The 23,710-nt window shown below is 42.4% G+C and overlaps 1 protein-coding gene across 7 annotated transcripts in view; it reads left to right on the top strand.

Moving 5' to 3' along the window:
• Nucleotides 1-23,710, top strand: part of HNRNPAB (heterogeneous nuclear ribonucleoprotein A/B) — a 258,340-nt gene that overhangs the window by 183,345 nt on the left and 51,285 nt on the right. For all 7 annotated transcript variants that reach the window (XM_073620769.1, XM_073620770.1, XM_073620765.1 and 4 more), the window contains exon 5: nt 5,277-5,408. In XM_073620769.1, coding sequence (XP_073476870.1) covers nt 5,277-5,408 — 132 coding nt within the window. The remainder of the gene's footprint in view (nt 1-5,276; nt 5,409-23,710) is intronic.

Raw genomic sequence — 23,710 nt, 5'->3', positions numbered from 1 at the left:
GGTGAACACCTGCTCAGAGGCCAATGGTAGTCTAGTTGCCCAACAGGCCAGAAATGCTGTCTCGATGCCTTCTTTTTCCATTCTGCTTTTTGTTCACTATCATGGCTATTGAAGTCAGGTCTTCAGACAGATGGGTCGTAGTCTCATTCCTACCTTGCTGAAAGCAAGAAAAGCCACTTCACAAAAGGGCTATTATATTTGGAAATTCTTCTTTTGCCTCGTGTGAACACAGGCACTTCAGATTACTATTCCTCACATTCTGGCTTTCTACAATCAGGACCTTACAGAACTTAACCCTGAATGCTAATGTTCTTGCATTGTGCCTTCTTCAAAAATCTTGGTGCTCCCTTGTCAAACATTTTCATCTTGGTGTATTTTGGATTGGGTCCCTTTTAGAAGAACTCCGTGCGCTTCCTTGGGACCTCAATTTGGGTTCTGTCTTCTGCAGAAAAACACCTTCAGGGATATCTTGGAAGATCTCTCCTGAAAAGTGGCTGCCTTGGTTACCATCATGTCTGACCGGTCTCTGAGCTGGTGGCTCTTTTGTGAAAGGAGCTGTTCTTCTTCACAAAGGTGAGTTAGATTTGCATCCAATACCATTTCTTCTATGGTGGTATCTGTCTTCTACCCGGTGAAGATGGTGCTTTGGCATAGGGCACAAAGATGGACTAACAGATAATTCTTGTCTGGATGTAGTCAATCAGTCCATTTCAAAACAGCCAGCTTCTATAAGGAAGATTGACTAATCTAACCCTCTAAAGGGAAATCCTACTTCAAAGTCCACCAGTAGTCTGATCAGACGACCACTCTCCAGTGCTTGCGCTATGAAATATGAAAAAAAATTTTTTTTTTTTTTTTTTTTTTTTTTTTATCCCTGCACCAACTCTGTAGCCCAGCTTTGTAAGGCCACTACCTGGTCCTCTGCATACCCTTTTTCAAAAGTTCTACCAGGTTCAGTCTTCTGGGATTGCAGATTTTTGGCCTGCAATGTCCTTGTAGTGGCGGTCTATAGTTGGGTCTGTTGGCTCAGTTCTGTTTGCCTAGTTGCTCACCCTTCTCATTGCCTGAGGACATCACAAGGTCTGTGAATACTCAGTCCTATAATTGTGGTTTGTATGATTTTATCATAAGGGACTTGCTTGTAAATATAGCTATCTTGGAGCACAGGCCACCCTTCTATTGTGTACCCAGCAATGCTTGCTTCAAGAGGGGGGGTGCTGGGCTTTGTAGGGGGTGGGAGTGGCCACCTCAGGCTCAGCAACTAGTTGAACCGAGTGCCAGTCCAGGCATGTGGGCAGATCCCGACTCCATTGTCTCGATCCTGCCTGGACCGGCTCTGATGTCAGTCGCCTTCAGCCTATTGTCTGCTGAAATCGGGGCACAGGTGTGCAGAACGAACTGCACTCCTGTGGTCCCACAAGAGAAATGCAGCTAAACGAGCTTTGGTTGTACTTCTCCAAGACATGGTATATTTACAGTCAAGTCAATGTACTTTTCCACTTGGTCATACTTAGTGGTGTTCCACCGAAAAAAAAAAAATCATTTGGAATTTTTTTTCCCTCACCTCTAAATGGCTGTTGCTAGGGGGTCCCTTGTAGTCTGCCCCCTTCAGTGCCTGGGCTGGTGACATCACTTCCCCTCGGCGCAGGAAGGGCTCAGCTCTGCCCCCTCCCTCTTGTCAATCATCTGGGACACATTACAGGTCCCAGATGACTCAGCGGCCAATCGCAGCGCTGCTCGCGCATGCGCAGTGGGTGCCTGACTGAAGCCACAGCCGGGCCAACAGTTGCAATGCCAGCGCTGCCGAACGGAGGGGGGGGGACGAGCGGAGCTTCTATCCCCCACATCGCTGGACAGGTAAGTGTCCGATTTTATTAAAAGTCAGCAGCTGCAGTTTTTGTAGCTGCTGACTTAACTTTTTTTTTTTAAATTGGAACTTCTCTTTAACCAATTGCTGAACACCTATATCTGTCCTCACTTTGAGGACGGATATCATTGTTATGGCAGCAGCTAGCTGCCATAACCCCGGTATCCCCGTGTTCGACCGGCTACAAGATAAGTGGTGTCTGTGGCGGATTCGCAGCGAGATCACTTTTATCGCCGGCGGGAGGCCCGGTGCCCTCTACTGCTTACCTGAGCGGAGGCGATCCGATGCTTTCACTGGCTGTGCATGGAGACGAGTGAGGGAAGTTGGCCCCCACCCATCTCCATGACACTGCAGGGCGGAAGCAACGTCAAAACGTCACTTCTGCCCATAGCTCTTAGAGGGCCATTTTTTTTTTTTTTAATGACAATTTTTTTTTTTTTTTTTTTTTTTTTCTATTACAAGGGATGTTTACATTCCTTGTAATAGGAATAAAAGTGACACTTATTTTTACACTTTAAAAAAAAATGGTAAAATTAAATAAGAAAAAAAAATTTATGTGCCTCGTCCCGCTGAGCTCGCGTGCAGAAGCGAACGCATACGTGAGTAGTGCCCTCCTATGAAAATGGTGTTCAAACCACACGTGAGGTATCGCTGGGATTGGTAGAGCGAGAGCAATAATTCTAGTCCTAGACCTCCTCTAACTCAAAACGTGCAACCTGTAGAATTTTTTTTTTTTTTTTTTTTTTTTTTTTTACGTTGCCTATGGAGATTTTTAAGGGTAAAAGTTTGTCGCAATTTTGAAGCTTGACATGTTGGGTATCAATTTACTCAGCGTAACATTATCTTTCACAATATAAAAATTGGGCTAACTTTACGGTTTTATTTTTTTTTTAATTAAAGTGTATTTTTTACAAAAAAAGTGCGCTTGTAAGACCGCTGCGCAAATACTGTGTGACAAAGTATTGCAACGACCGCCATTTTATTCTCTAGGCACAGGTGTCAAACACAAGGCCCGTGGGTCGAATCTGGCCCTCCAGGCCATTTCATGTGGCCCTCGCACCTCTCCTGCAGCTGCAGGATAGCTCCAGCCCTCCTTGGTTCCTCCTCCAGACCCCTACTTTCTGCTTTCAAGCAATGCATACAGCTTCTTCCCAGCAGCAGCATAAGGAAGGAGGGTGCACTGTGATGTTAGGGAGAGTAGGGGACTCAACTTCTGATGGTGGGGTGGCTCTTGACATCTAATGTAGGGGATGTGCTGGACATCTAATCTTACAGATACAACCGGCCCTTTTGAGGACAATCCTAATGCTGATGCGGCCCACGATGAAATTGAGTTTGACACCTCTAGGGTATTAGAAAAAAAATGTATGTTTGGGGGCTCTTAAGTAATTTTCTAGCAAAAAAAAAAAAAACTAACTTGTAAACAACACATCTAAAAAAGAGGGCCGGTCCTTAAGTGGTTAAGAACCCAACAGTTAATAATTTTTAAGCATTTAGATGTATTGTTTGGAGCAGGCTGAAGTTTTTGCATCATTTCAGTGAGCCTGTCTCCTGAGATGTGTGGAATGTGGAAAGCAGATGCCAAGCTTCTAAATCTTTTGAAACCGAACTCCAGGAATTGCAGCATGTAAGGGTAATACTTTCTTAGATTTACTATTCACGTTTTTGAGTGCCAACCGTATCCGTGTCACTAACTTTGCCACTCCAACACTTTCTTTGGGGCTGACTGCAACTGCAGAGTTTGCATCTGCTGTGCTCACCCTTACACTCCACATGCTCAATCCCCAGTCACGTAAGGCTTTGTGTTTTGTGACTGTATTAGTGTAGTAAGTGTTCTGTAATGGACAGTGGAGGGGTGAGCAGAGCTGCCTGAAGTCTCTGTGAAAAGATTCACAAAGTGTCATGCGCCTTTTGTTTTTTGTGTGTGTGTGGTGTTTTTTTTTTTTTTTTTTTTTTTTTTATTTATTGGGGGCAGATTGTCTACCGACTACCGAACAGCAGGGATTCAGCTCCCTGATTCCCTGCTGATTGAAGCAGATTGTGTGAATGACATTTCCGTGTCTACTCATTTTCTGCAGAACAGACACGGAAAAAGCCAGCCCTGCTCTATGGGTGGCCTCCTCATACGAACTGTTTACACCAGACTACCTTTCCGATCTGCCCAACCAAAAAGGGCGGATGCCATTTGTTTAAATTTCTTTTCTTTTCGGACTGGTTTGGAACCAAAAGTTTGGCGGGTGTAAACTGACACTAGTACTTTTTTTATTTTATACCCGCCTGTCCGTAGTAAATTGATGTACCTTCTGATCGGGTCTGCCTGGAAGAACACAGGTCTGATCGGATTTCCTGTGTAAAAGGGGCTACAACAAGTTCTGTAGAACGCTTCTCATTTCCTGGCTGGAGAACTGTTCCTGGTCCACCATTCATTGTTTATCAGTTCTTTCTATAATGGAGGCTCAGCTTCACATAATGGTGTTACCTGGTGTGGGTGTTAGGGTGGTTTCTATGTAAACAAGTATGCCTAGGGCAGTGATTGTGAACCTTGGCACCCCAGATGTTTTGGAACTACATTTCCCATGATGCTCAAATACACTGCAGAGTGTATGAGCATCATGGGAAATGTAGTTCCAAAACATCTGGGGTGCCAAGGTTTGCCATCACTGGCCTAGGGGATCTCACTCCTACAGAAAAATCTTACCCATTCAAAGAGTTTGGACGTTTGCTTAACTTCTAAAGAAGCAGTCCACTGCTGCACCAGGGCTGAGGGTTCTTGAGTACTAAGACAAGGTAATATAATCTTTCAGGCAGCTATGTACTGCAACCTCCCTTTCCCTCACCAGCCATGGGCTGCCTGCTTTTTCATAGAGAAACAGGCCTGGTGATATCACAGAACCTAAAATAAGGTATGTAATTAAAACGGAAAGCTTTTATTGAATTGGCATGTTGGTGAGTGGAAAGGAAGGAACCTGAGATGACAAAATGCAAAACTTCAGAATTCAATCTCAACTCCAGTTTCCTCCATACTAGGTTGTGCTTCTAATTGGACTGCATTTTAAAACGCATTAGAGGTTCTGAGCAGGCTTTGCTAGGTACCTGGAACTGAGACAAGAATACTTTGTGTGCGCCCCATGAAACTTGATCCACTTTGTGAGGTGGCTTCTATGCTTGTGACAGAAAAACCTTGCACATCGCCATTTCTTTTTTTCAATGGTAGCATTCTTATTTGGCACTAAGGCACCTATAGTTTAGATTAGGCTTTGGCATCCACCACTGACAGTTTGGATGTAATCTCTCTGGTGCTGAGTTAACTGCCAGTAAGACAACTTGTGTTACTGAGGAACTTTTTATGTTGGAACTTTTAGAATGATGGGTTAATAGAATTTTTTTTTTTTTTTTTTTTTTTTCCTAGATTGAATCAATTGAACTGCCAATGGATCCAAAAACTAACAAACGAAGAGGTTTTGTCTTTATTACATTTAAAGAAGAGGAGCCTGTAAAAAAGATCTTGGAAAAAAAGTTCCATAATGTCTCTGGCAGCAAGGTAATTTTTTTTTTTTTTTTTTTTTTTTTTTTTTTTTTCATGTGATTGTTTTTAGAGTGGAAACATTTGCTACTGCATGTACTAAAATGCCAAGGTTTTTATTAAGTCCCAGTTCCCAAAAGTAGAGCAGTAGAAATAGTGGGATTTTAGAGGTGTTGAAACCGGAGTAACACAATAAAAACCTGATTAATTTTAATAAGAAATTAAAGTTTGGGGTAGCTATTCCCTATTCCACCATTTTATTAATTTTGGATATAAGAAACAAATGTGTGGCTGTGCTGTACTTGTTTTTAATATGTAACTGCTCGTAAAAATAGTTTAAGCAACATCCCTAAAGTGGGATACACTACACACTATGACAATTGGGTGAACGTTCGCCCGATTTTTTTTATTTTTATTTTTTTTCTTCTCCCCTCCTCGTTTCACAGCAAGTCTGAACCAAAGGATATGTATGAAAACTCTCATACAGCAAAGGCTTTTTTTGTTTCTGATCGTGCAGTCTTTCGTTTGTGTACAGGTTTTGTATTTGAAAAAACAAATTGTTCATTCTGTTCCTGTAAGAGTCTGTCTCTTTGGACATTTTCAGTCGGATTAGACCGAAAGTTGTGCACACTATCAGAAAATCGTACGATTGTTCCTTGGACATAAGTGTTTGCCAAATGTTATAGTGTGTACATAAGATTCCTTGCCTTAATCACTTCAAGACCAAGCCTATTTTTGACACTCATTGCTTACATTTTAAACTGTTTGCTAGAAAATTTACTTAGAACACACGCACACAATAAATGTAAAAAATATATATATTGTGCTCATAAGTTTACATACCCTGGCAGAATTTATGATTTCTTGGCCATTTTTCAGAGAATGAATGTTAACACAAACTTTTCTTTCACTCATGGTTCGTGTTTGGCTGAAGCCATTTATTATCAATCAACTGTTTACACTTTTTAAATCATAATCACAACAGAAGCTACCCAAATGACCCTGATCAAAAGTTTACATAGCCTGGTGACTTTGGCCTGATAACATGCACACAAGTTGACAGGGGTTTGAATGGCTATTAAAGGTAACCATCCTCACCTGTGATCTGTTTGCTTGTATTTAGTGTGTGCATAATAAAAGGTCAATGAGTTTCTGTAAACTTGACAGATCCTTGCATCTTTCATCCAGTGCTTCTGAGTCATGGGGAAAGCAACAGTGGTCGAAGGATCTGTGGGAAAAGGTAGTTGAACTGTATAAAACAGGAAAGGAATATAAAAGGATTCCAAGGAATTGAGAATGCCACTCAGCAGTGTTCAAACTCTAAACAAGAAGTGGAAAATGAGGGGTTCTGTTGAAACCAAACCACGGTCAGGTAGACCAACTGATATTTCAGGCACAACTGCCAGGAAAATTGTTTAGGATGCAAAGAAAAACCCACAAATAACTCCAGATAAAATACAGGACTCTCTGAAAACATGTGGTGTGGCTGTTTCAAGATGTGCAATAAGGAGGCAAGAAGAAAGATGGGCTGCATGGGCGAGTCGCCAGAAGAAAGCCATTACTACACAAATACCACAAAGTATCCCACTTACAATATGCCAAACAGCACAGTCAAGCCTCAAACCTTCTGGCACAGTCATTTGGAATGAGACCAAAATTGAGATTTTTGGCCACAACCATAAACTCTTCACTTGGAGAGGAGTCAACAAGGCCTATGATGTTTTGGGGATGTGTGAGCTACAAGGGTACAGGAAATTTGGCCAATTTATGGCAATATGAATGCAGTGTGTTATCAACAAATACTGCAGGAACATTTGTATTCATCAGCCAGGAAGCTGCGCATGGGATGTACTTGGACATTCCAACATGACAATGATCCAAAACACAAGCCCAAGTCGACCTATCATTGTCTACAGCAGAATAAAGTGAAGGTAGAGTGGCCATCTCCATCAACTGACCTCAGTATTGAGCCACTCTGGGGAGATCTCAAACGTGCAGTTCATGCAAGACAGCCCCAGAATTTACAGGGACTGGCGGCTTTTTGCCAAGAGGAATGGGCAGCTTTATCATCTGGGAAGGTAATGAGCCTCATCCACAAATACCAAATAAATGCACTTGGTCGAGGCTCCTTTTGCATGAATTGCTGCATCAGTACAGCATGGATAAGATAAGCCTGTGACACTGCCGAGGTGTTATGGAAGCCTAGGTTGCTTTGATAGTGGCCTCCAGCTCGTCTGCATCTGTGGGGTGTTGTCAAGAGGAAAGACACCAGAACCAACAATGCAGACGAGCTGAAGGCCACTATCAAAGCAACCCGGGCTTCCATAACACCTCAGCAGTGCCACAGGCTGTTCTTCTCCATGCCATGCTGCATTGATGCAGTAATTTGTGCAAAAGGAGCCTCGACCAATTGAGTGCATACTTTACTGTAAGGGGGGCGGGGGGGGGGGGGGTGAAGAGGGAGGGAAGACTATTTGATCCCCTGCTGAGTTTGATCATTTGTCAGTGGGCAAACATACAGTCTATAATTTTATTGGTAGATTTATTTTAACAGTGAGGCAGAATAACACAACTATCCAGAAAAACATTTAAAAAAGTTAATGGTTTTGCATTTTAATAAATGAAATGAGAATTTGATTCCCCACCACCATCAGCAAGATTTCTGGCTCCCAGGTGTCTTCTATACAGGTAATAAGCTGAGATTAGGAGCACTCTCAAAGGGAGTGCTCTTGATCTCACTTGTTACCTGTATAACAGACACTTATCCACAGAAGAAATCAGATTCCATCTCTCCACCATGGCCAAGACCAAAGAGCTGTCCAAGGATGTCAGACAAGTTTTTTTTTGTAGACCTACACAAGGCTAGAATGGGATACAAGACCACCGCTAAGCAGCTTGAGGAGAGGGTGACAACAGTTGGTGTGATTATTCACAAATGGAAGAAACCCAAAATAACTGTTAATCTCCCTCGGTCTGGGGCCCCATGCAAGTTCTTACCTTGTGAAGTTTCAGTGATCATGAGAACAGTGAGGAATCAGCCCAGAACTAAACGGGAGAATCTGGTCAATGATCTCAAGGCAACTGGGACCATAGTAGCCAAGAAAACAATTGGTAACGCACTGTGCTGTGAAGGACTGAGATCCTGCAGCGCCCCCTACTCAAGAAAGCACATGCACAGGCCCGTCTGAAGTTTGTTAATGGACATCTGAATGATTCAGAGGAGAACTGGGTGAAGTGTTGTGGTCAAGATGAGACCAAAGTCGAGCTCTTTGGCATCGACTCAACTCGCCGTGTTTGCAGGAGGAACGCTGCCTATGACCCCAAGAACACCATCCCTACTGTTAAACATGGAGGTAGAAACATTATGCTTTAAGTGTTTTTTTTCTGGGGGGACAAGACATCTTCACCGCTTCCAAAGGGACAATGGATGGGGCCATGTACCATCAAATCTTGGGTCAGAACCTCCCATCATCCAGGACATGAAAATGGGTCGCGGACGGGTATTTCATCATGACAATGACCCAAAACACTAGGCCAAGGCAACAAAGGAGTGGCTCAAGAAGAAGCCCATTAGGATCCTGGAGTGGCCTAGTCAGTCTCCAGACCTTAAAAGGAGAAGTATAGGGGTGTTTTTTTTTTTGTTTTTTTTGTTATTCATACTTGCCTAGGTGGTTGCAGCATCAGACCGATGCTGTAGCTGTACCCCAGTGTCTGCACTGAGAACCGAACATTGTCGATGGCTCGGTTCTCACTCCTCCCTGAGATGAGAGTTGCTGTCAGTCAGCATCTCTCCTGCTCTGTTCCACCATGCTCACTGGAGCGCTGAGCTGTGGAGGGGTGGGGAGCGGCTGTCTCATCGGCTCGTTGAGACTATCAGTCAAGACAGCTGGCGGATCCAGACTTCTGAAGTTGGGATGACGCACTACCTCGACTGATTTCAATGATGCCAGTGGAGGGCGGGTCACATGAGTGCAAAACCAATTGCACTCCTGTGACCCTTAGGAGAAGCTCAGGCTGGACTTCTTTTAATCCCATAGGACATATATGGAGGGAGCTGGAGGTTTGAGTTGCCAAACGTCGGCCTCAAAACCTTAATGACTTGGAGAGGATCTGGGACAAAATCCTCCCTGAGATGTGTGCAAACCTGGTGGCCAACTACAAGAAACGTCTGACCTCTGCCAACAAGGGTTTTGCCACCAAGTCAAGTATTTGACCCCCTCCACAAAACATATTTTGCTAATTTGGCCTAGGTTCACACTGACTGGGTTAGAAATCGTGCGCGTGCAGCTGAACTCGCACAATTTCATACCCGCATGTCCGTCCGACTTTGGGAGTGATTACAGAGACATCTGTGCGGGTTCATGCGCAGATGTCTATTGAAATTGCCCCCAAAGTCGCCAAAAGTAGTGCAGGAACTCCTTTTGGGAATCGGTGCGGCGCCGCAAAGACTGCGTCGCACCGATTTGGACGGTGTTATTGCTGGCAATAGTTACCGATTTGGCATGTCAAATCTCCCCGATGTGAAGATGGGCTAAAATGCAAATCCCATTTATAACATTACAGAAATGCATTTTTTTTTTGTTCTGACTCATGGTTTAAAATGTACCAATTTTATAGGCGGATCATTTTTGTCAGTGGGCAAAGGTACAAAATCAGCAGGGGATGAAATACCCTTTTCCCTCACTGTACATGGACTTTACTTTTCAGTAAGCCAACATTTCTGTATAAATTTTTTTTTTTTTTTTTTATTGGTCTTGTGTAATAATCTAATTTTCTGAAATACTGAATTTTGGGTTTTAACTAGCTGACAGCCATAATCCTCATTTAAAAAAAAAAAAAAAAATCACGAATGCATCTATATAAAATGAGTTTCACTTTTTGAATTGAATTACTGAAATTAATTAGATGCACCTGTATAGTTCACAGGGCTCCACCAAATATCCCCTCAAGGGGTGAGTAGATGGCTGGCAAGTCAAAGTAGACAGTTACTCAAGCTAGTTATTTGTCCCAGTGATGCCATGGTATCTGCTAATCTTCTGTAGTGGCTTCAGCTCAAAGTTCCCAACTGGTCAACCTGGCGGTGAAGAAAACCCGCTGCGAGGACCCATGCTGCAGTAGGCAAGGCCTCCAAGAGACTCCCACCGTCACTTGGAAGTCAAGGGGGGCGTTGACTCTGGACATCACGTGCCATGTCTGTGACGTTGACGCCTTTGGCTTATGTGCCAGTGTATCTTTGTCAGGATGGCGTGCACCCTACCTGACCTTCCATTTATTGAAGTTCAAACAGGGGGGCCCGCTCATTGTTCCATCTTTAAAGTGACACTGCGTCTCCTCCCCATATAGAATGAAGAGTAAAGCATAAGGAATTCCTATTCTAGGTGTACAAAGGGGCCACTATGGACTCCCTTTTTTAATAGTTGTCTTTAGAAATGTAGAGGTAACGGCACTTTACCTGATAAACATACCTAATGCTAAATGTCTTAATACTCTGCTTCTCCTCCATGTGAAATGAAGAGTCGCTTTAAAGATAGAACAATGAGTAACTCTGGCTGGTAACTTTGCACATGTCCTAAGGCTTCTCCTCAGGCTAGGCTGTGAAGTCTCGCCATACTCTCCAAATATCCAGAAAAACGCATTTCATAAGTTATAAATGATTTCAATAAGAATTTGATCCCCTTATCAATCAGCATGGGTATTTTGGAGTGTAATTTTTGGTGTGTACGTGTTAGAAATATCTTTATAAATTGACAACTTTGTGTTTAAAAAAAAAAAAAAAAAAAAAATTCTTTCCACATTTTCCAAAAACTCGGGGGGGGGGGAGTGAGAATTACCTGTTCTAAAGAATCACAATGGCTTATAGAATATACATTCGGGTGTTTACTTCTCAAAATGGGGTAATTTTGTTGGCAATTCCATTGTCCTAGTGCTTCACGGCCTTCAAAAAATGTGGTGGGTAGTCAAATTTTAGATGTGTAGTTTATGCTCCTAGAACATCTGGCGGTGCTCCCTGCATGTTGGGCCTCTGCCTAGGCTGTGAAAGTCTCTCACGTGGTATCACCATACTTGGGGGTAGCAGAATGTGTTTTCGGTTGTTAAGTATGCATATGCTGTGTGAGAAATAACATGTTAATTTTTTTTTGTGGGGGGGCGGCTATGTAGCAGTATAAATTTTGGCCAAAATTTATGAGGAAAAATTCACTTTTTTTTTTTCTCCCCTCTGTCCTTTCACGTATAGCGCAAAAAATGTTGCATGGCTGCGCAGTTTTCATTCAAAGCGCTGAAAGTTGGTCTGGTCAGGAAGGGGGTATAAGTGCCCAGTAGGCAAGTTGTTACTGGTCTGTTTCACTCGATCTATGTTCCCGGTGTAAATTGATACTACATGAGGTAGGCTGTTCATAATTTCCTCACCAGTGTTCAATAACAGGCAAGCTGGTTTCGTAAAATTTTTGCCTTAGAACACAACTATATTTTTTAAATTTAATGGTGAATTTTATTTACAAAAGACTGGTACAGGTATAGGGGCAAATTTTGCCCCCAGCCACCCAAATTTCACCATTCACTTATTAGGCTTTCCTGGACTTGGAGCTCAGCCATCTTGATCAACAAATTTTAGCCAAAAACTGTCAGGCCCACAGCTGGGGACATTTTCTTGAGCTGTCACCACTCTAAATGGGGAAAAAATAACAACATTCCAAGGTCTGTTTTGTTGGCTGAAAAACTTCACTTAATAGAGGAGGCATAGTCCTTTTTATTTGACCTGAGAGGGCCCTGAGGACAACGTTCAAAAGTGAGAACCCCACCACTAGGTTCATTACTCAATTCCATGGTCACCACCGTAACATGGAAAGTCTAGTTAGGAGGCATTGGCCTTCTGCTTCAGGACCACCTGAAGACCCCTCTGCTTACAGAAAATCCTCTAATGTGAACCGCAAGGGCGTCCCAAGCAAATTCCAGCCCGCTAACAAACCTTTATGTAAACCAATGTAAAAAGTTGGAAGTGTTTAACATGTAATCACATACAGCATGGCCAAAAGCAATTCATGAGGAACTACAAGACCTGTGATATTTGACAATTTTTATGACTGGTCCACGTATTGTTTGCCTGCCCTTGTAGCCCTGTGGGCCAGACCATTAGGATACTGAGTAAAGTTCAGTCAGCACCACTGCTTCATAGAGGGTATTGATAAGTATAGTGTATACAGACACTTTCTAGAGTTCCACGGGAAGTCTTCTCAGGGACTGTCTGGGTCATAGTCTATTCCAATTCATTACTCATAGCAGAATGTTTTTAGCAGGTTATGTCAATGGGACATTCTGGATCTATACTGTGAATACCCACTCACCCAATGGTCTTAATATTGAGGATTGAAATCTACCAGATCATGCAATCTCTATCCATTTCTTTGGGTTATACATAGTGAAGAAATGTTGTCAGCACACCAAGGATTCCTTGACCGGGTCCAAAGCTTGACACTTTCCTGACGAAAGTGCACTGCGTGGCTCCAAAACATTGCTGTATGTTTTTTTTCATGTGACCACGGAAATAAAGCTTTGGGACCCTTTTTGAGGAATCCTTGGTGTGTTGATGACATTTCTTTACTTGGATCATTCACGGTTTTCGGCCTATGGTCATTACAGCACTACTGAACAGCCAGATTCTTGAATGTGTGCATGGAGAATATTGCGTTTCTATACAGTGACACGACATGGGAAAGATCCTATGTATCCACAGTACACATCTAGCTTAACGTGTCTTTAGTCAATGCATACCTACTAATTTTAACATTCATGAATTGTATTACATTTTTGTCTATTTCTGTGCGGATGCAAATATGGGCACCCCTACACATGACACACCCCCCCCCCTTTTTTTTTTTTTTTTTTTTTTTTAATATGTACCTTGGTTTGCTCTTCTAGATTTTCAAATTTTATTCTGTTGCGCCGCGGGTATGCACACACACATGTGCATGGATGGATCATAGACTTGTACTTGGTCATTTTAATGTGTCGTTCCCCAGTTTGGGGGAGTCGCAGGGCACATATACTTTTACTTTAAGAATCTGAAATTGGGCATGTATTTATATAATTTTGATTGCAGTGGGGTTGTCGTATTTATGCATTACCATTATAGTGGCTTTTAGTACACTTTACACAAGTGTACTGGAACCCATCCACTGGAACTGTGAGCCAGAAAGTGAAGAGCCAAAGAGTCAACTGAGTGCTGGTATATATGAGCATTTTTTTACATAACACTGGCCCAGGGACATTTGTTATATAAAATCATCCCATCTGCACTATAAATGGGCTAACCATCACTTTAAGGCTAAAGTGTGGTTGCATTCCAGTTTCACAACTGGTTCTACCAGCCTGTGCACATCTGCTATATGACTATAATTTTATATCTATTGTGGTGTCTTGCACTTCCATTCTTCTAAGTCTTCTTCCAACCCCCCCCAGCACTGTTGGGGGTTAATGCTCTAGCCCTGACTGCACCTCCTGCACAATGTGTAAATGCATCTTTTTGTCTCTGTGGTATTTTACGGTTTGAGAAAGGAGCCAATGAGCTTTCAAACTCGTCACCACAACCTTTTTATAGTTGCGCCAGCGGTGACATTGAATCTGGTCCAGCATCTCTGTGCATTCCAGCATGGTTCTCAGGACTTCCTGGTTCTTCACACAGAGGATTTACATCTCGTTGGCGGTTTTACAATGGTCTTTTACCCCACAGGCGGCTACACTGTGTAGCTGTTCTGACTGACTTAAAGAAATGTCTTTGCTGCAGTACCCCATAAATGCTTAGTGTTACCCTAAAACAAAAAAGATTTAGTGCTTGTGCTGTGTAATTTGGCCCTTTCATCTGAAATACCTGGCTGATCCTGCCTGGCAATGCCCTCCCTTCTGCTCTTTACGTGCCTCCATCATCCGCTATCCTCTTTCCTCCTCCCTGTCGGCTAGTGAAAGTAGTGCTTTAAAATGAGGTGATGGATATAGATTATAGATATAGAGATATATAGATATAGATATATTCGCACACCGGGACACCATATTGGGAGACAGCGTGGATAGTATAAAGATGTTAGAGTGGTGTAACAACCACTTTAATTTACAAATTGAGGTGTGTGTGTGTGTGTGTGTGTGTGTGTGTCACGCACACCTGGATAGACAACTAGTCACAGGAACTCTCCCAAAGGGTTGTGGTAAATATATCTTCAGAATGCTTTAAAGTTGAGTGGTGTACCCCAGGGCTCTGTCCTGGGACTAATTTTGTTTACTACCGTGTAATTTTGGCTACAAAAAACACACTATGGTTTATTTTCATGGGATTTTTTATTAATTGACGAAATGTTCAAAAAAGTTCCTCCCCCAGTCAGCTCCAGAATTGGCATTGTGAAATTTTGTAATCCCAAAAATAAACCTTGACCCCTTGTAAAATCATGTAATCTGTTCTGTAAAGATTATATGTAATGTGCAGTGTGTCTCCTTGTATAACTTTATTGTGGAAAATACCTAATTTACAGTGCCACTGGGCATGCATGTGACCTGCTGGAGCTAGTCTTCCCTGCTCCAAATACTGCAGAGGGAGATGCCAAGATCCCCACTGACGTTGGCCCGCCCCCAACACTGCAGAGGGAGGGCCTGCTGACGTCAGCCAGGAGAAGAGCTCTGGCGGGTCACCTGAGCACACAACGGTGCTGTAAATAAGGTATTTTCCACAGTAAAGTTACACAAGGAGACACACTGCACATTATATAATCTTTTTACAGAACGGATTACATTATTTCACAAGGACTTTAACTAAGGCTTATTTTCGGTGTAGGGATTTCTAATATTGAATTTCTACACCAGAATGCATTTTGAACACTAAATTTTCTGAACCCTTGGCCCCTGAAGAAGGTATAGGAACATCTGATACCGGAAACGCGTCGGGCATTTATATTGCATGCATTTTTTTATAATACATTGGTTTGTCTTCTGTAGCACATGTCGTGCATCCTTTCATATATGTGGTCTTTTGTATTTGTATTTTATTCATTATATTAAAGATTTATTTTTATAATTTTTGAGTTGGTGGTCCATTTAAAGTCTCAACTAGGGGGCATTCATTTCTACGTCTATTCAAAAGGATGGGACCACCATACTCTATATGAGATGATGGGAGTCTTTCTTATTTATCAACATAAACTGCAGGTGAATATGTATATATAAACAGACGATGCTGAAAAGTGACCAACTCAATTTTATCACCACCGATAAAGTGCAAGGTGGTTAAAATAAAGTACAAAAAGATCACCCAAAATTGAGTGCGTAAATAAATAGTCCTTCAAAAAGGATCCCCCTTAAAACGAGTGATGCTGAAACTTCACACAGCTGCTCCATGCTCAACAGAACTCTCACCTCCATAAAATGATGAATCGGCCTTAAGGATATCCTTGGTGATGGTAATCAAATCCCACACACACACTTCCAGACTCCTGGCTATCGGCTCTTGATATTTCCCTCAGGATTCCAGATAACCTGTGGAATGAAATAAATGCCTCCCATAGTGTAGTATATTTAAATTAATTCCCACATGTCGTCTGGAATCCTGAGGGAAATATCGAGAGTCTGGAAGTGGGGGATTACCTTCACCAGGGATATCCTTTAAAGTGGTTGTAAACCCTTACAACGCACTTTTTGCTACAGGTAAGCCTATAATAAGGCTTACCTGTAGCTACCCTGGATATCTCCTAAACCTGAATGGTTTAGAAGATATCCCCTGTATTCGTATGTGCTGATGCAATGGCACGTACATGCCGTTACCTAAGTGAGTGTGCCGTTACCAGTGGCGCATGCGCGGGAGTGACACCATTGCAGCTCCGGCCAATCGCAGCCCACAATACCCGGAAGTAACTGGGAGCGGTCAGCTGCCGGAGCGGTGCACAAGGACAGCTGCAGATAAGTAATGAGCATTCGTAATGAGCTAGTATGCTATGCATACTATCCCATTATGCCTTTGTCTTGCAGGTTTTTTTTTTTTTTTTTTGCAGTTGTGTGAAGTTTCAGCATCCCTCGTTTTAAGGGGATAGTTTTTGAAGGACTATTTACTCACTCAATTTTGGATGATCTTTTTGGACTTTTTATTTTAACCCCCTTGCACTTTATCAGTGGTGATAAAATTTGAGTTTGTCACTTTTCAACATTGTATGTATTTATAAAAATATTTAATACATATTCACTTGCTGTTTTATATTGAGAAATTGCGCTGTTCACTATATACACATACATCTGGAGTATGCCATCCAGTTCTGGTCACAAATCCTCACGCAGGGTGTGCTGGAACTATAGAGTCCAGAGAAAGCTGGCAAAGTTGATAAGGGTACTAGATGACCTCCGTTATGAGAAATGACTACAATCATACTTCTTCCCTGTAGAAGAGATGCTTAGAAGGAGATATGATTGTAATATACCAACATCTCGGTTCCCTTAAGACATGTGGCCACTTAATGAAGCAGTTTAACCTAATACTACATAGGGGTTTATTTACTATTAGAGCAGTAAGGATGTGGAACTCCCTTCCACGAACAGTAGTGTCAGCTGGGAGTTTCCATAATTGAAGGGGGGGAGGGAAACTTGAATTAGCATCTTGGCAAACACAATAATGGTGGTATGGGAAATGAAGTATAACAAATATATACTCTTACATCCAAACGGGTGGGACTGGATGAGCTGATGTCTTAATTCACCTTTACCAACTGTTGAGATTTAAAATTGCGCAAATCTGTGAAATGGTGGCAAACTACGGTACCTAAAATTATCCATAGGTGATGCTTTTACAGTTTACCAGTTAACCATGAGCTTGGATGCTAGAATTATTGCTCCTAGGCTGACGTTTGCAGTGATGCCTCATGTGTAGGGGAAACACGATTTACATATGCGTGCCAGACCTATGTGCACGTTGCATTTCTGTGGCGAAAGGGGAATAGATTATATTTACATACACCTACATACATTTTTTTTTTTTTTTTTTTTTTTTCCCCATCAATTCTATTTCCTTGTGATAGCTTTGGCTTTGACAGGTACTGTTTATGGAGATCAGAAGTCTATCGGACATAAAGGTGCTAACCAGAAAATTACATACAAATAGAAAAAAGCTGCTAGCACAAGGAGTGATCATACACTTCCTAAACCAGCAAACTGAAAAAAAGCGCTGCATATGAAGATATAAACATGACAGCGTGACCTGCGAAATCTAAAGTTCAGTTCCACCCACTTTTACAACTCTTCAGCATCCTTCACTAAACTGCACTGTAAACAACAAATTAGATATTTTTTAGAAAAAAAAATTCTCAGCACTTACTGTTTATCTGTTGTATTTATTTTTCACTTCCTCCTCCCTGGCCGCGGCCCATCACATCATTTCCTGTTTGCAATGCCTTCTGGGAAGGGGCGGCAACGTCCTTTGACACTGCCGTTGCTATGGAAACCTGATCTGAAACCTATTACACTGCTTGTGCTGCACTGAGCATGTGCAAGATCTGCAAGGATGACATCCAGGAAGAAATAGTGTCTGGCTTCAGATGCCCAGACTTAAGATGGCCACGGCCTGCTGTAAGTTTATAAAATAACAAACTACTGCTATAAACTAACAAAACAGACCTTAGTTTACAGACTAACTTTACTAGAATACATTAAGCTTGTGTGTTAGGGGTATTTTTATTTAAAAAGTATCATTTCGGCCGGAACACCACTTAAGTCCTAATCTTTAGTTAAACCATCCTGAACGAAAGATGGATCTCCACCATATATTTAAGTTGATCAGTGAGTAATTACTATTCATTATTGCATTCACTAGAAGCTTGTGCAACGGTATTGCCAACAACTATATTACTCCAGGTGTAATAAAACCTAATCGGCACTCGTGAGCCTCCACCAGCATATGCACTTAACAGAAATTAGATGAATTTGGAGCTTTAATAATCTCCTTTGAAATGGGGTTCCTCTTGTCATTTAATCGAGGGGATCAGTCAGAGAAACAATAAGCTGGTATGATGTATTGGGATCCTTCAGCTGCTCTTTCTTCATCTGCCTGTAATCCCTCCTCCTCCAGGGAGGAGTTAATTAAAAAAAACAAAAAAAAAACAGGATTGTGGTTACAGCTGCACCCACAAGTCTGGTATAATCGCTTCCCTACATGTCTGGGTGACAAGTGAGGTGAAATTGGTTGGTCAGAAAATGTCCCAGATGCTTGGATAAGACATGTACAGGGCCTACGGGCTTGTTTCGCTTGAGCATCACCCTCTTTGTTAGCACCTGCTTGTTTATGCTCGGGCTAGCAGAACACTACTGCTCTAGCCGACATTTGAAAGTTATTGCCATTGTGCTATTGGCAGGTTTGCTTTACACTAACCTTTTTTTCACTGTTACAAAAGTTATTTGCACAATCTTGGATATCAAGGCATTCATTTTATCTTCATTTGGTATGTCTATATGTTGCTCAGTCTGATGGCCTCCCTTCACCAGGGAGACTTTCTGGCCTCTGTGTATTTGTATGTCTTTCCAGCACATCAGTGGACATCTCTGCTTTGCTGTGGCACTTGACTGTCAGTTGGTAGCACTACCATTTTTGGCCTATATGCAATGTTTGCCAAACTTCTAGCCTTGGTGCTTGTCTTGCTATGCTCCCGGGCATACAGTGCTGTGAAAAAGTATTTGCCCTCTTGCTGATTTATTTTATTTTTTTGCATATTTCTCACACTTAAACGATTGAGATCATCAAACAAATTTTAATATTACACAAAGATAACCCCAGTAAATCCAAGATGCAGTTTTTAAATTATATTTATTAAGGGGGAAAAAAGCAGTTCACACCTGCCTGGCCCTACGTGAAAGTAATTTCCCCCTCCTGTGTTGAAACATGAATGAACTGTGCTTAACCACAATTTTTTGAAAACCTGCGCTAAATTTCACTTGCCACACCCAGGCCTGATTACTGCCAGACCTGTTGAATCAAGAACTCGCATAAATAGAAGCTGTCTGACAAGTGAAGCACGCTAACGGATCACAGAAAGCCACTATCATGCCACAATCTTAAACATTTTTAAGAACCGATTAGAAACAAAGTAATGTACATGTATTGGTCTAGGAAGGGTTTCAAAGCCATTTCTAAGGCATTGGAACTCCAGTGATCCCCGGAGAGAGCCATTATCCACAAATGGAGATGACTTGAAACAGTGGAACTTTCCCAGGAGTGGCTGGCCTACAAAAATTACTCCAAGAGCATGACTCATCCAGGAGGTCATAAAAGAACCCAGAACATCTAAAGAACTGTAGGCCTCACTTGCCTCAGGCAAGATCAGTGTTCATGATTCAATAAGAAAGACTGAGCAAAAATGGCATCCATGGGAGAGTTCCAAGGCTACTGCTGACCAAAAAGAACATGCAGGCTCATTTCACATTTACTAAAAAACATCTTGATTATCCCTAAGACTTTTAGGCAAATATTCTGAGAGTGAGACAAAAATGTTACTCTTTGGAAAGTGTGCGTCCCATTACATCTAGCATAAAACTAATACAGCATTTCATAACAAGAACATCATACCAACAGTCAGACATGCTGGTGGGAGCGTGATGTTCTGGGGCTGCTTTGTAGCTTCAGGACCTGGATGACTTAACATAATTGATGGAACCATGAATTCTGAGCTCTACCAGAAAATACTAAAGGAGAATGTCTGCCCATCAGTTTGTGACCTCAAGCACTTGCACCTGGTTATGCAGCAGGACAATGATCGAAACACAACCATAAGTCCACCTCCAAATGGTTCAAACAAAAGCAAAATTTTGGTTTTGGAGTGGCCTAGTCAAGGTCTGGACTTAAATCCAATTGAGATGCTGTACCCTTAACCTTACACAGGCCGTTCAAGCTGGAAAGCCCTCCAAATGTGGCTGAATTAAAACAATTCTCTGAAGAGTGGGCCTAAATCGCTTCACAGCAATTTGAAAGACAACCCCCCCCCCCCCCCCCCCCCCCCCCCCCCCCCCCCCCAAGAGGCTCTTTGAATTGCAGCTCATTAGGAGTGGTCTATGCGACGGATCCCGTACTCTGAGGAGTATGTCCGCCATATAAAATCCCTCAGCTCACTCAACAAGTATATATCTCTGGAGAACACCCCCCCCCATTGTTGGCATAGACACAGGGTGGGGGTATTACTGTACAGCCAATCACAGGTACATTTTAACACCTATAAACCTAAAACTGGGCATGCAGCCAACAACTAGTGATACTGAAACATTTTACCTTTCAACAACTATTTAAAACTGTAACTGGGTGCGCAGATCACTTCTCTCATGGTGAGACCTGTTTTTAAAGGAGCTTCCCCTCTCATATGACTTGGGCATGCACGCCTGCACACAGTTCAAATGTCCAATGTCTGTGTTTTAAGCATAGTGTAACAACCTGGCTGGTTCAGGAATAAAATGAAATGCTGTGTCCAGTGTGGCTGTACAGATTCTGATTCGTGCAAACCAGACTGCGGTTCTCAGGTCACCTGTGCCCCTAATAGACACAGGATGACTTGCACATAAGGGGGGCCTGGGAAGCTGAAAAAGGAGTTTCCTGACCCCTCTAAAGGAAAGCTGTGTTCCATAGGCCCCCCGCCCAAAGTGACTCCCGTCAGTCTGCATCGCAAAATGTGTGTGTGTGTGTGGTGTGTGTGTGTGTGTATATGTATATATGTGTGTGTGTGTATATATATATATATATTAAAATGTGTGTGTATATTATGCACTCAGCCGTGCCTCCTGACTTGACATAATTCTGTGAAGGGCTTTGCACCTCTCCAGCAGAACTGGCCTTCAGTGGTACTTCTCGCTTCCTGGTCCAGACTACTACCACCACCTGTTCCCTCAATTACTACGGCCACCCTCTTCTTCTATCCTATGCTCCCTCACACATCTTTAATCTCTCCTCTCTATTTACATCTTCCCCTCCCCTATTACACATGCCCTGATATCCCTCACTGGACCCCACCATCCTGAACACCTTTAAAGCGGAACTTTCAGTCACTTTTTCAACTTTCCATCTATTAAATCTTTCTGCCTTTTTTTGTTTTTAACTTTGGATAGTAATTTTTTTTTTCTGTCAGTAAATACCTTTTGCAGCCCACTTCCTGTTTCTTGTCTGGTAAAAAGCCTAGGCTTATGACCTCATGCACAGCTCACGCTCTCTCTCTGTGAGAGTTTGCCAGAAAGGTAGGGGGATGAGTCATAAGAGGGCAGCCAATGAGAGCTGCAGAGCTGGAGGTGTGCCTCCTGTGTGTCTATAAACCCGGAAGTGAACAGGCAGCAGCTTTAGCTGCCCACAGTTAAAATGGATGCAGTCAGACTTGGTGGAGGGAGATTTCTGCAGCATATTTGGCAAGTATAGAATTGCAGTGCATATATAAAATGATATGCAAAGTGGTTGGAGGGAAGCTTCAGAATGGCAAAGATGGTTTTCATTACATTTGAGCAGACTGCAGTTCCTCTATAAGACCCATCTTGTTCCTGTCTGCGTCAAAAACTTTTAGAACGCTTAGTCTACAACCGTCTGAGCTCATTACTCACTGACCACAACCTTTTTGACCCCTTAGTCTGACGTTTACTTACTACACTCCACTGAAACTGCCCTACTAACACTAATCTACTAACTGCTAAAACCAACGACACTACTCCATACTCAATGTTTCCTCCCCTCCACTTCCTCTTTCACCTCCAAGGTTCTGTTCTTGGACCCCAACACTTCACCATTTACACCTCCTCCCTTTGGTCAATTAATAAACTCCCATGGCTTCCAGTACAATCTCTATGCTGACGACACACTAATCCATCTTTCTACTCTTCACCTCACTCCTTCTGTCTCCTCTTATATTACTAACTCCCTAACCGACATATCAGCATGGATGGCACACCACTTCCTCAAACGCAATCTTTCTAAAACTGAGCTTATAATTTTTCCTCCAGCCTGTGCCCCTCCCCTGATTTCGCTGTCAAGATCAATAATACAACCATCAGTCACTCCCCTCATGCCATGTGTTTTCCTGGACTCTGACCTGTCCTTTTAGCTCCAAATCCAATTGCTGTCCAAATCTTGCGGACTTCACCTTCGTAACATCTACAAAATACGCCCCTTTCTAACAGTTGAAACTACTAAGCAACTTCTTCACTCCCTTGTTATCTCTCGCTTTGACTATAACTCCCTCCTCATTGACCTACCTATCTGCAAGCTTTGCCCTCTTCAGTCTATCATGAAGGCTACTGCCAGACTCCTCTACCTTACCAACTGTTGTATCCGCCACCCCTCTCTGCCAATCCCTCCACTGGCTTCCCATTGCCCAAGGATTAAAATTCAGAACAATAACATACAAAGCCATTTACAATTCTGGCCCGAGCTACATCATTAACCTCATCTCCAAATAACACCCAAACCGTCCTCTCCGCTCCTCCCAAGACTTCCTGCTTTCTAGCTCCCTTGTCTCCTCCTCCTATGCTCGTCTCAAGGACTTCTCCAGAGCCTCTTCCATCCACTGGAACTCATTCCCTCGATCTGTCCGGTTTATCTCCTACTCTGTCCACTTTTGGGGGCGATCCCTGAAAACTCTTCAGGGAGGCCTATCCTGCCTTCAGCTAACAATCTTCTAATTCCCTCATCAGTTCGTCCCTCAGTTACTATCTTTTTTTTTTTTTTTTTTTGTTTTGTTTGTTTCACCAGCCCCTCCCTATTAGATTGTAAGCTTGCAGGAGCAGGGCCCTCCTAAATCCTTTATAATGATGACCATGCTTAACAGTGGCCAAATTAAGTACTTTTTTTTTTTCTTATATATAATTTCTCTGCTTCTACATACCTCTCTTTACCCCAATGCACACTATAAGCGTTTAAAGCTATTTTGGAGGCAGAAAAAAAACACCAAAATTAAGCGTTTATGCTCAAAAGCTTCTCGCCTGAACACGAACGCGCCAAACCGTGTTTCTAGGCGCGTTCACGTTAATTGACTTTAAAAGTGCATGAACACAATTCAAAAATGCAGCCTTTTACTGCATATATTTTTTTTTTTTTTTTTTCTCTAATGCTAAAATCCTATAGGAGAAAATGTCATTGAGATGAGTGTGCATGTGGCCTTAATGTGCTTTTTAATGCTACACTTAGAGTGCACCCTCTGGAGTTCTGTCATCCAAACAGGTCTAGTTGTATGTGCTTTTATACCCTGGATGGAAGTTTCATCCCTGTGCTCTAAGCACTGCTTTTATACAAATGGAAGAATGCGTTTGAGTGGGAGGGGTTATACTTATTTGGTTAAAGAGGCAGT

Source organism: Aquarana catesbeiana, linkage group LG03 (genome assembly GCF_042186555.1).
Source record: "Aquarana catesbeiana isolate 2022-GZ linkage group LG03, ASM4218655v1, whole genome shotgun sequence".
NCBI lineage: Eukaryota > Metazoa > Chordata > Amphibia > Anura > Ranidae > Aquarana > Aquarana catesbeiana.
This window is presented reverse-complemented; position numbering and strand designations above follow the sequence as displayed.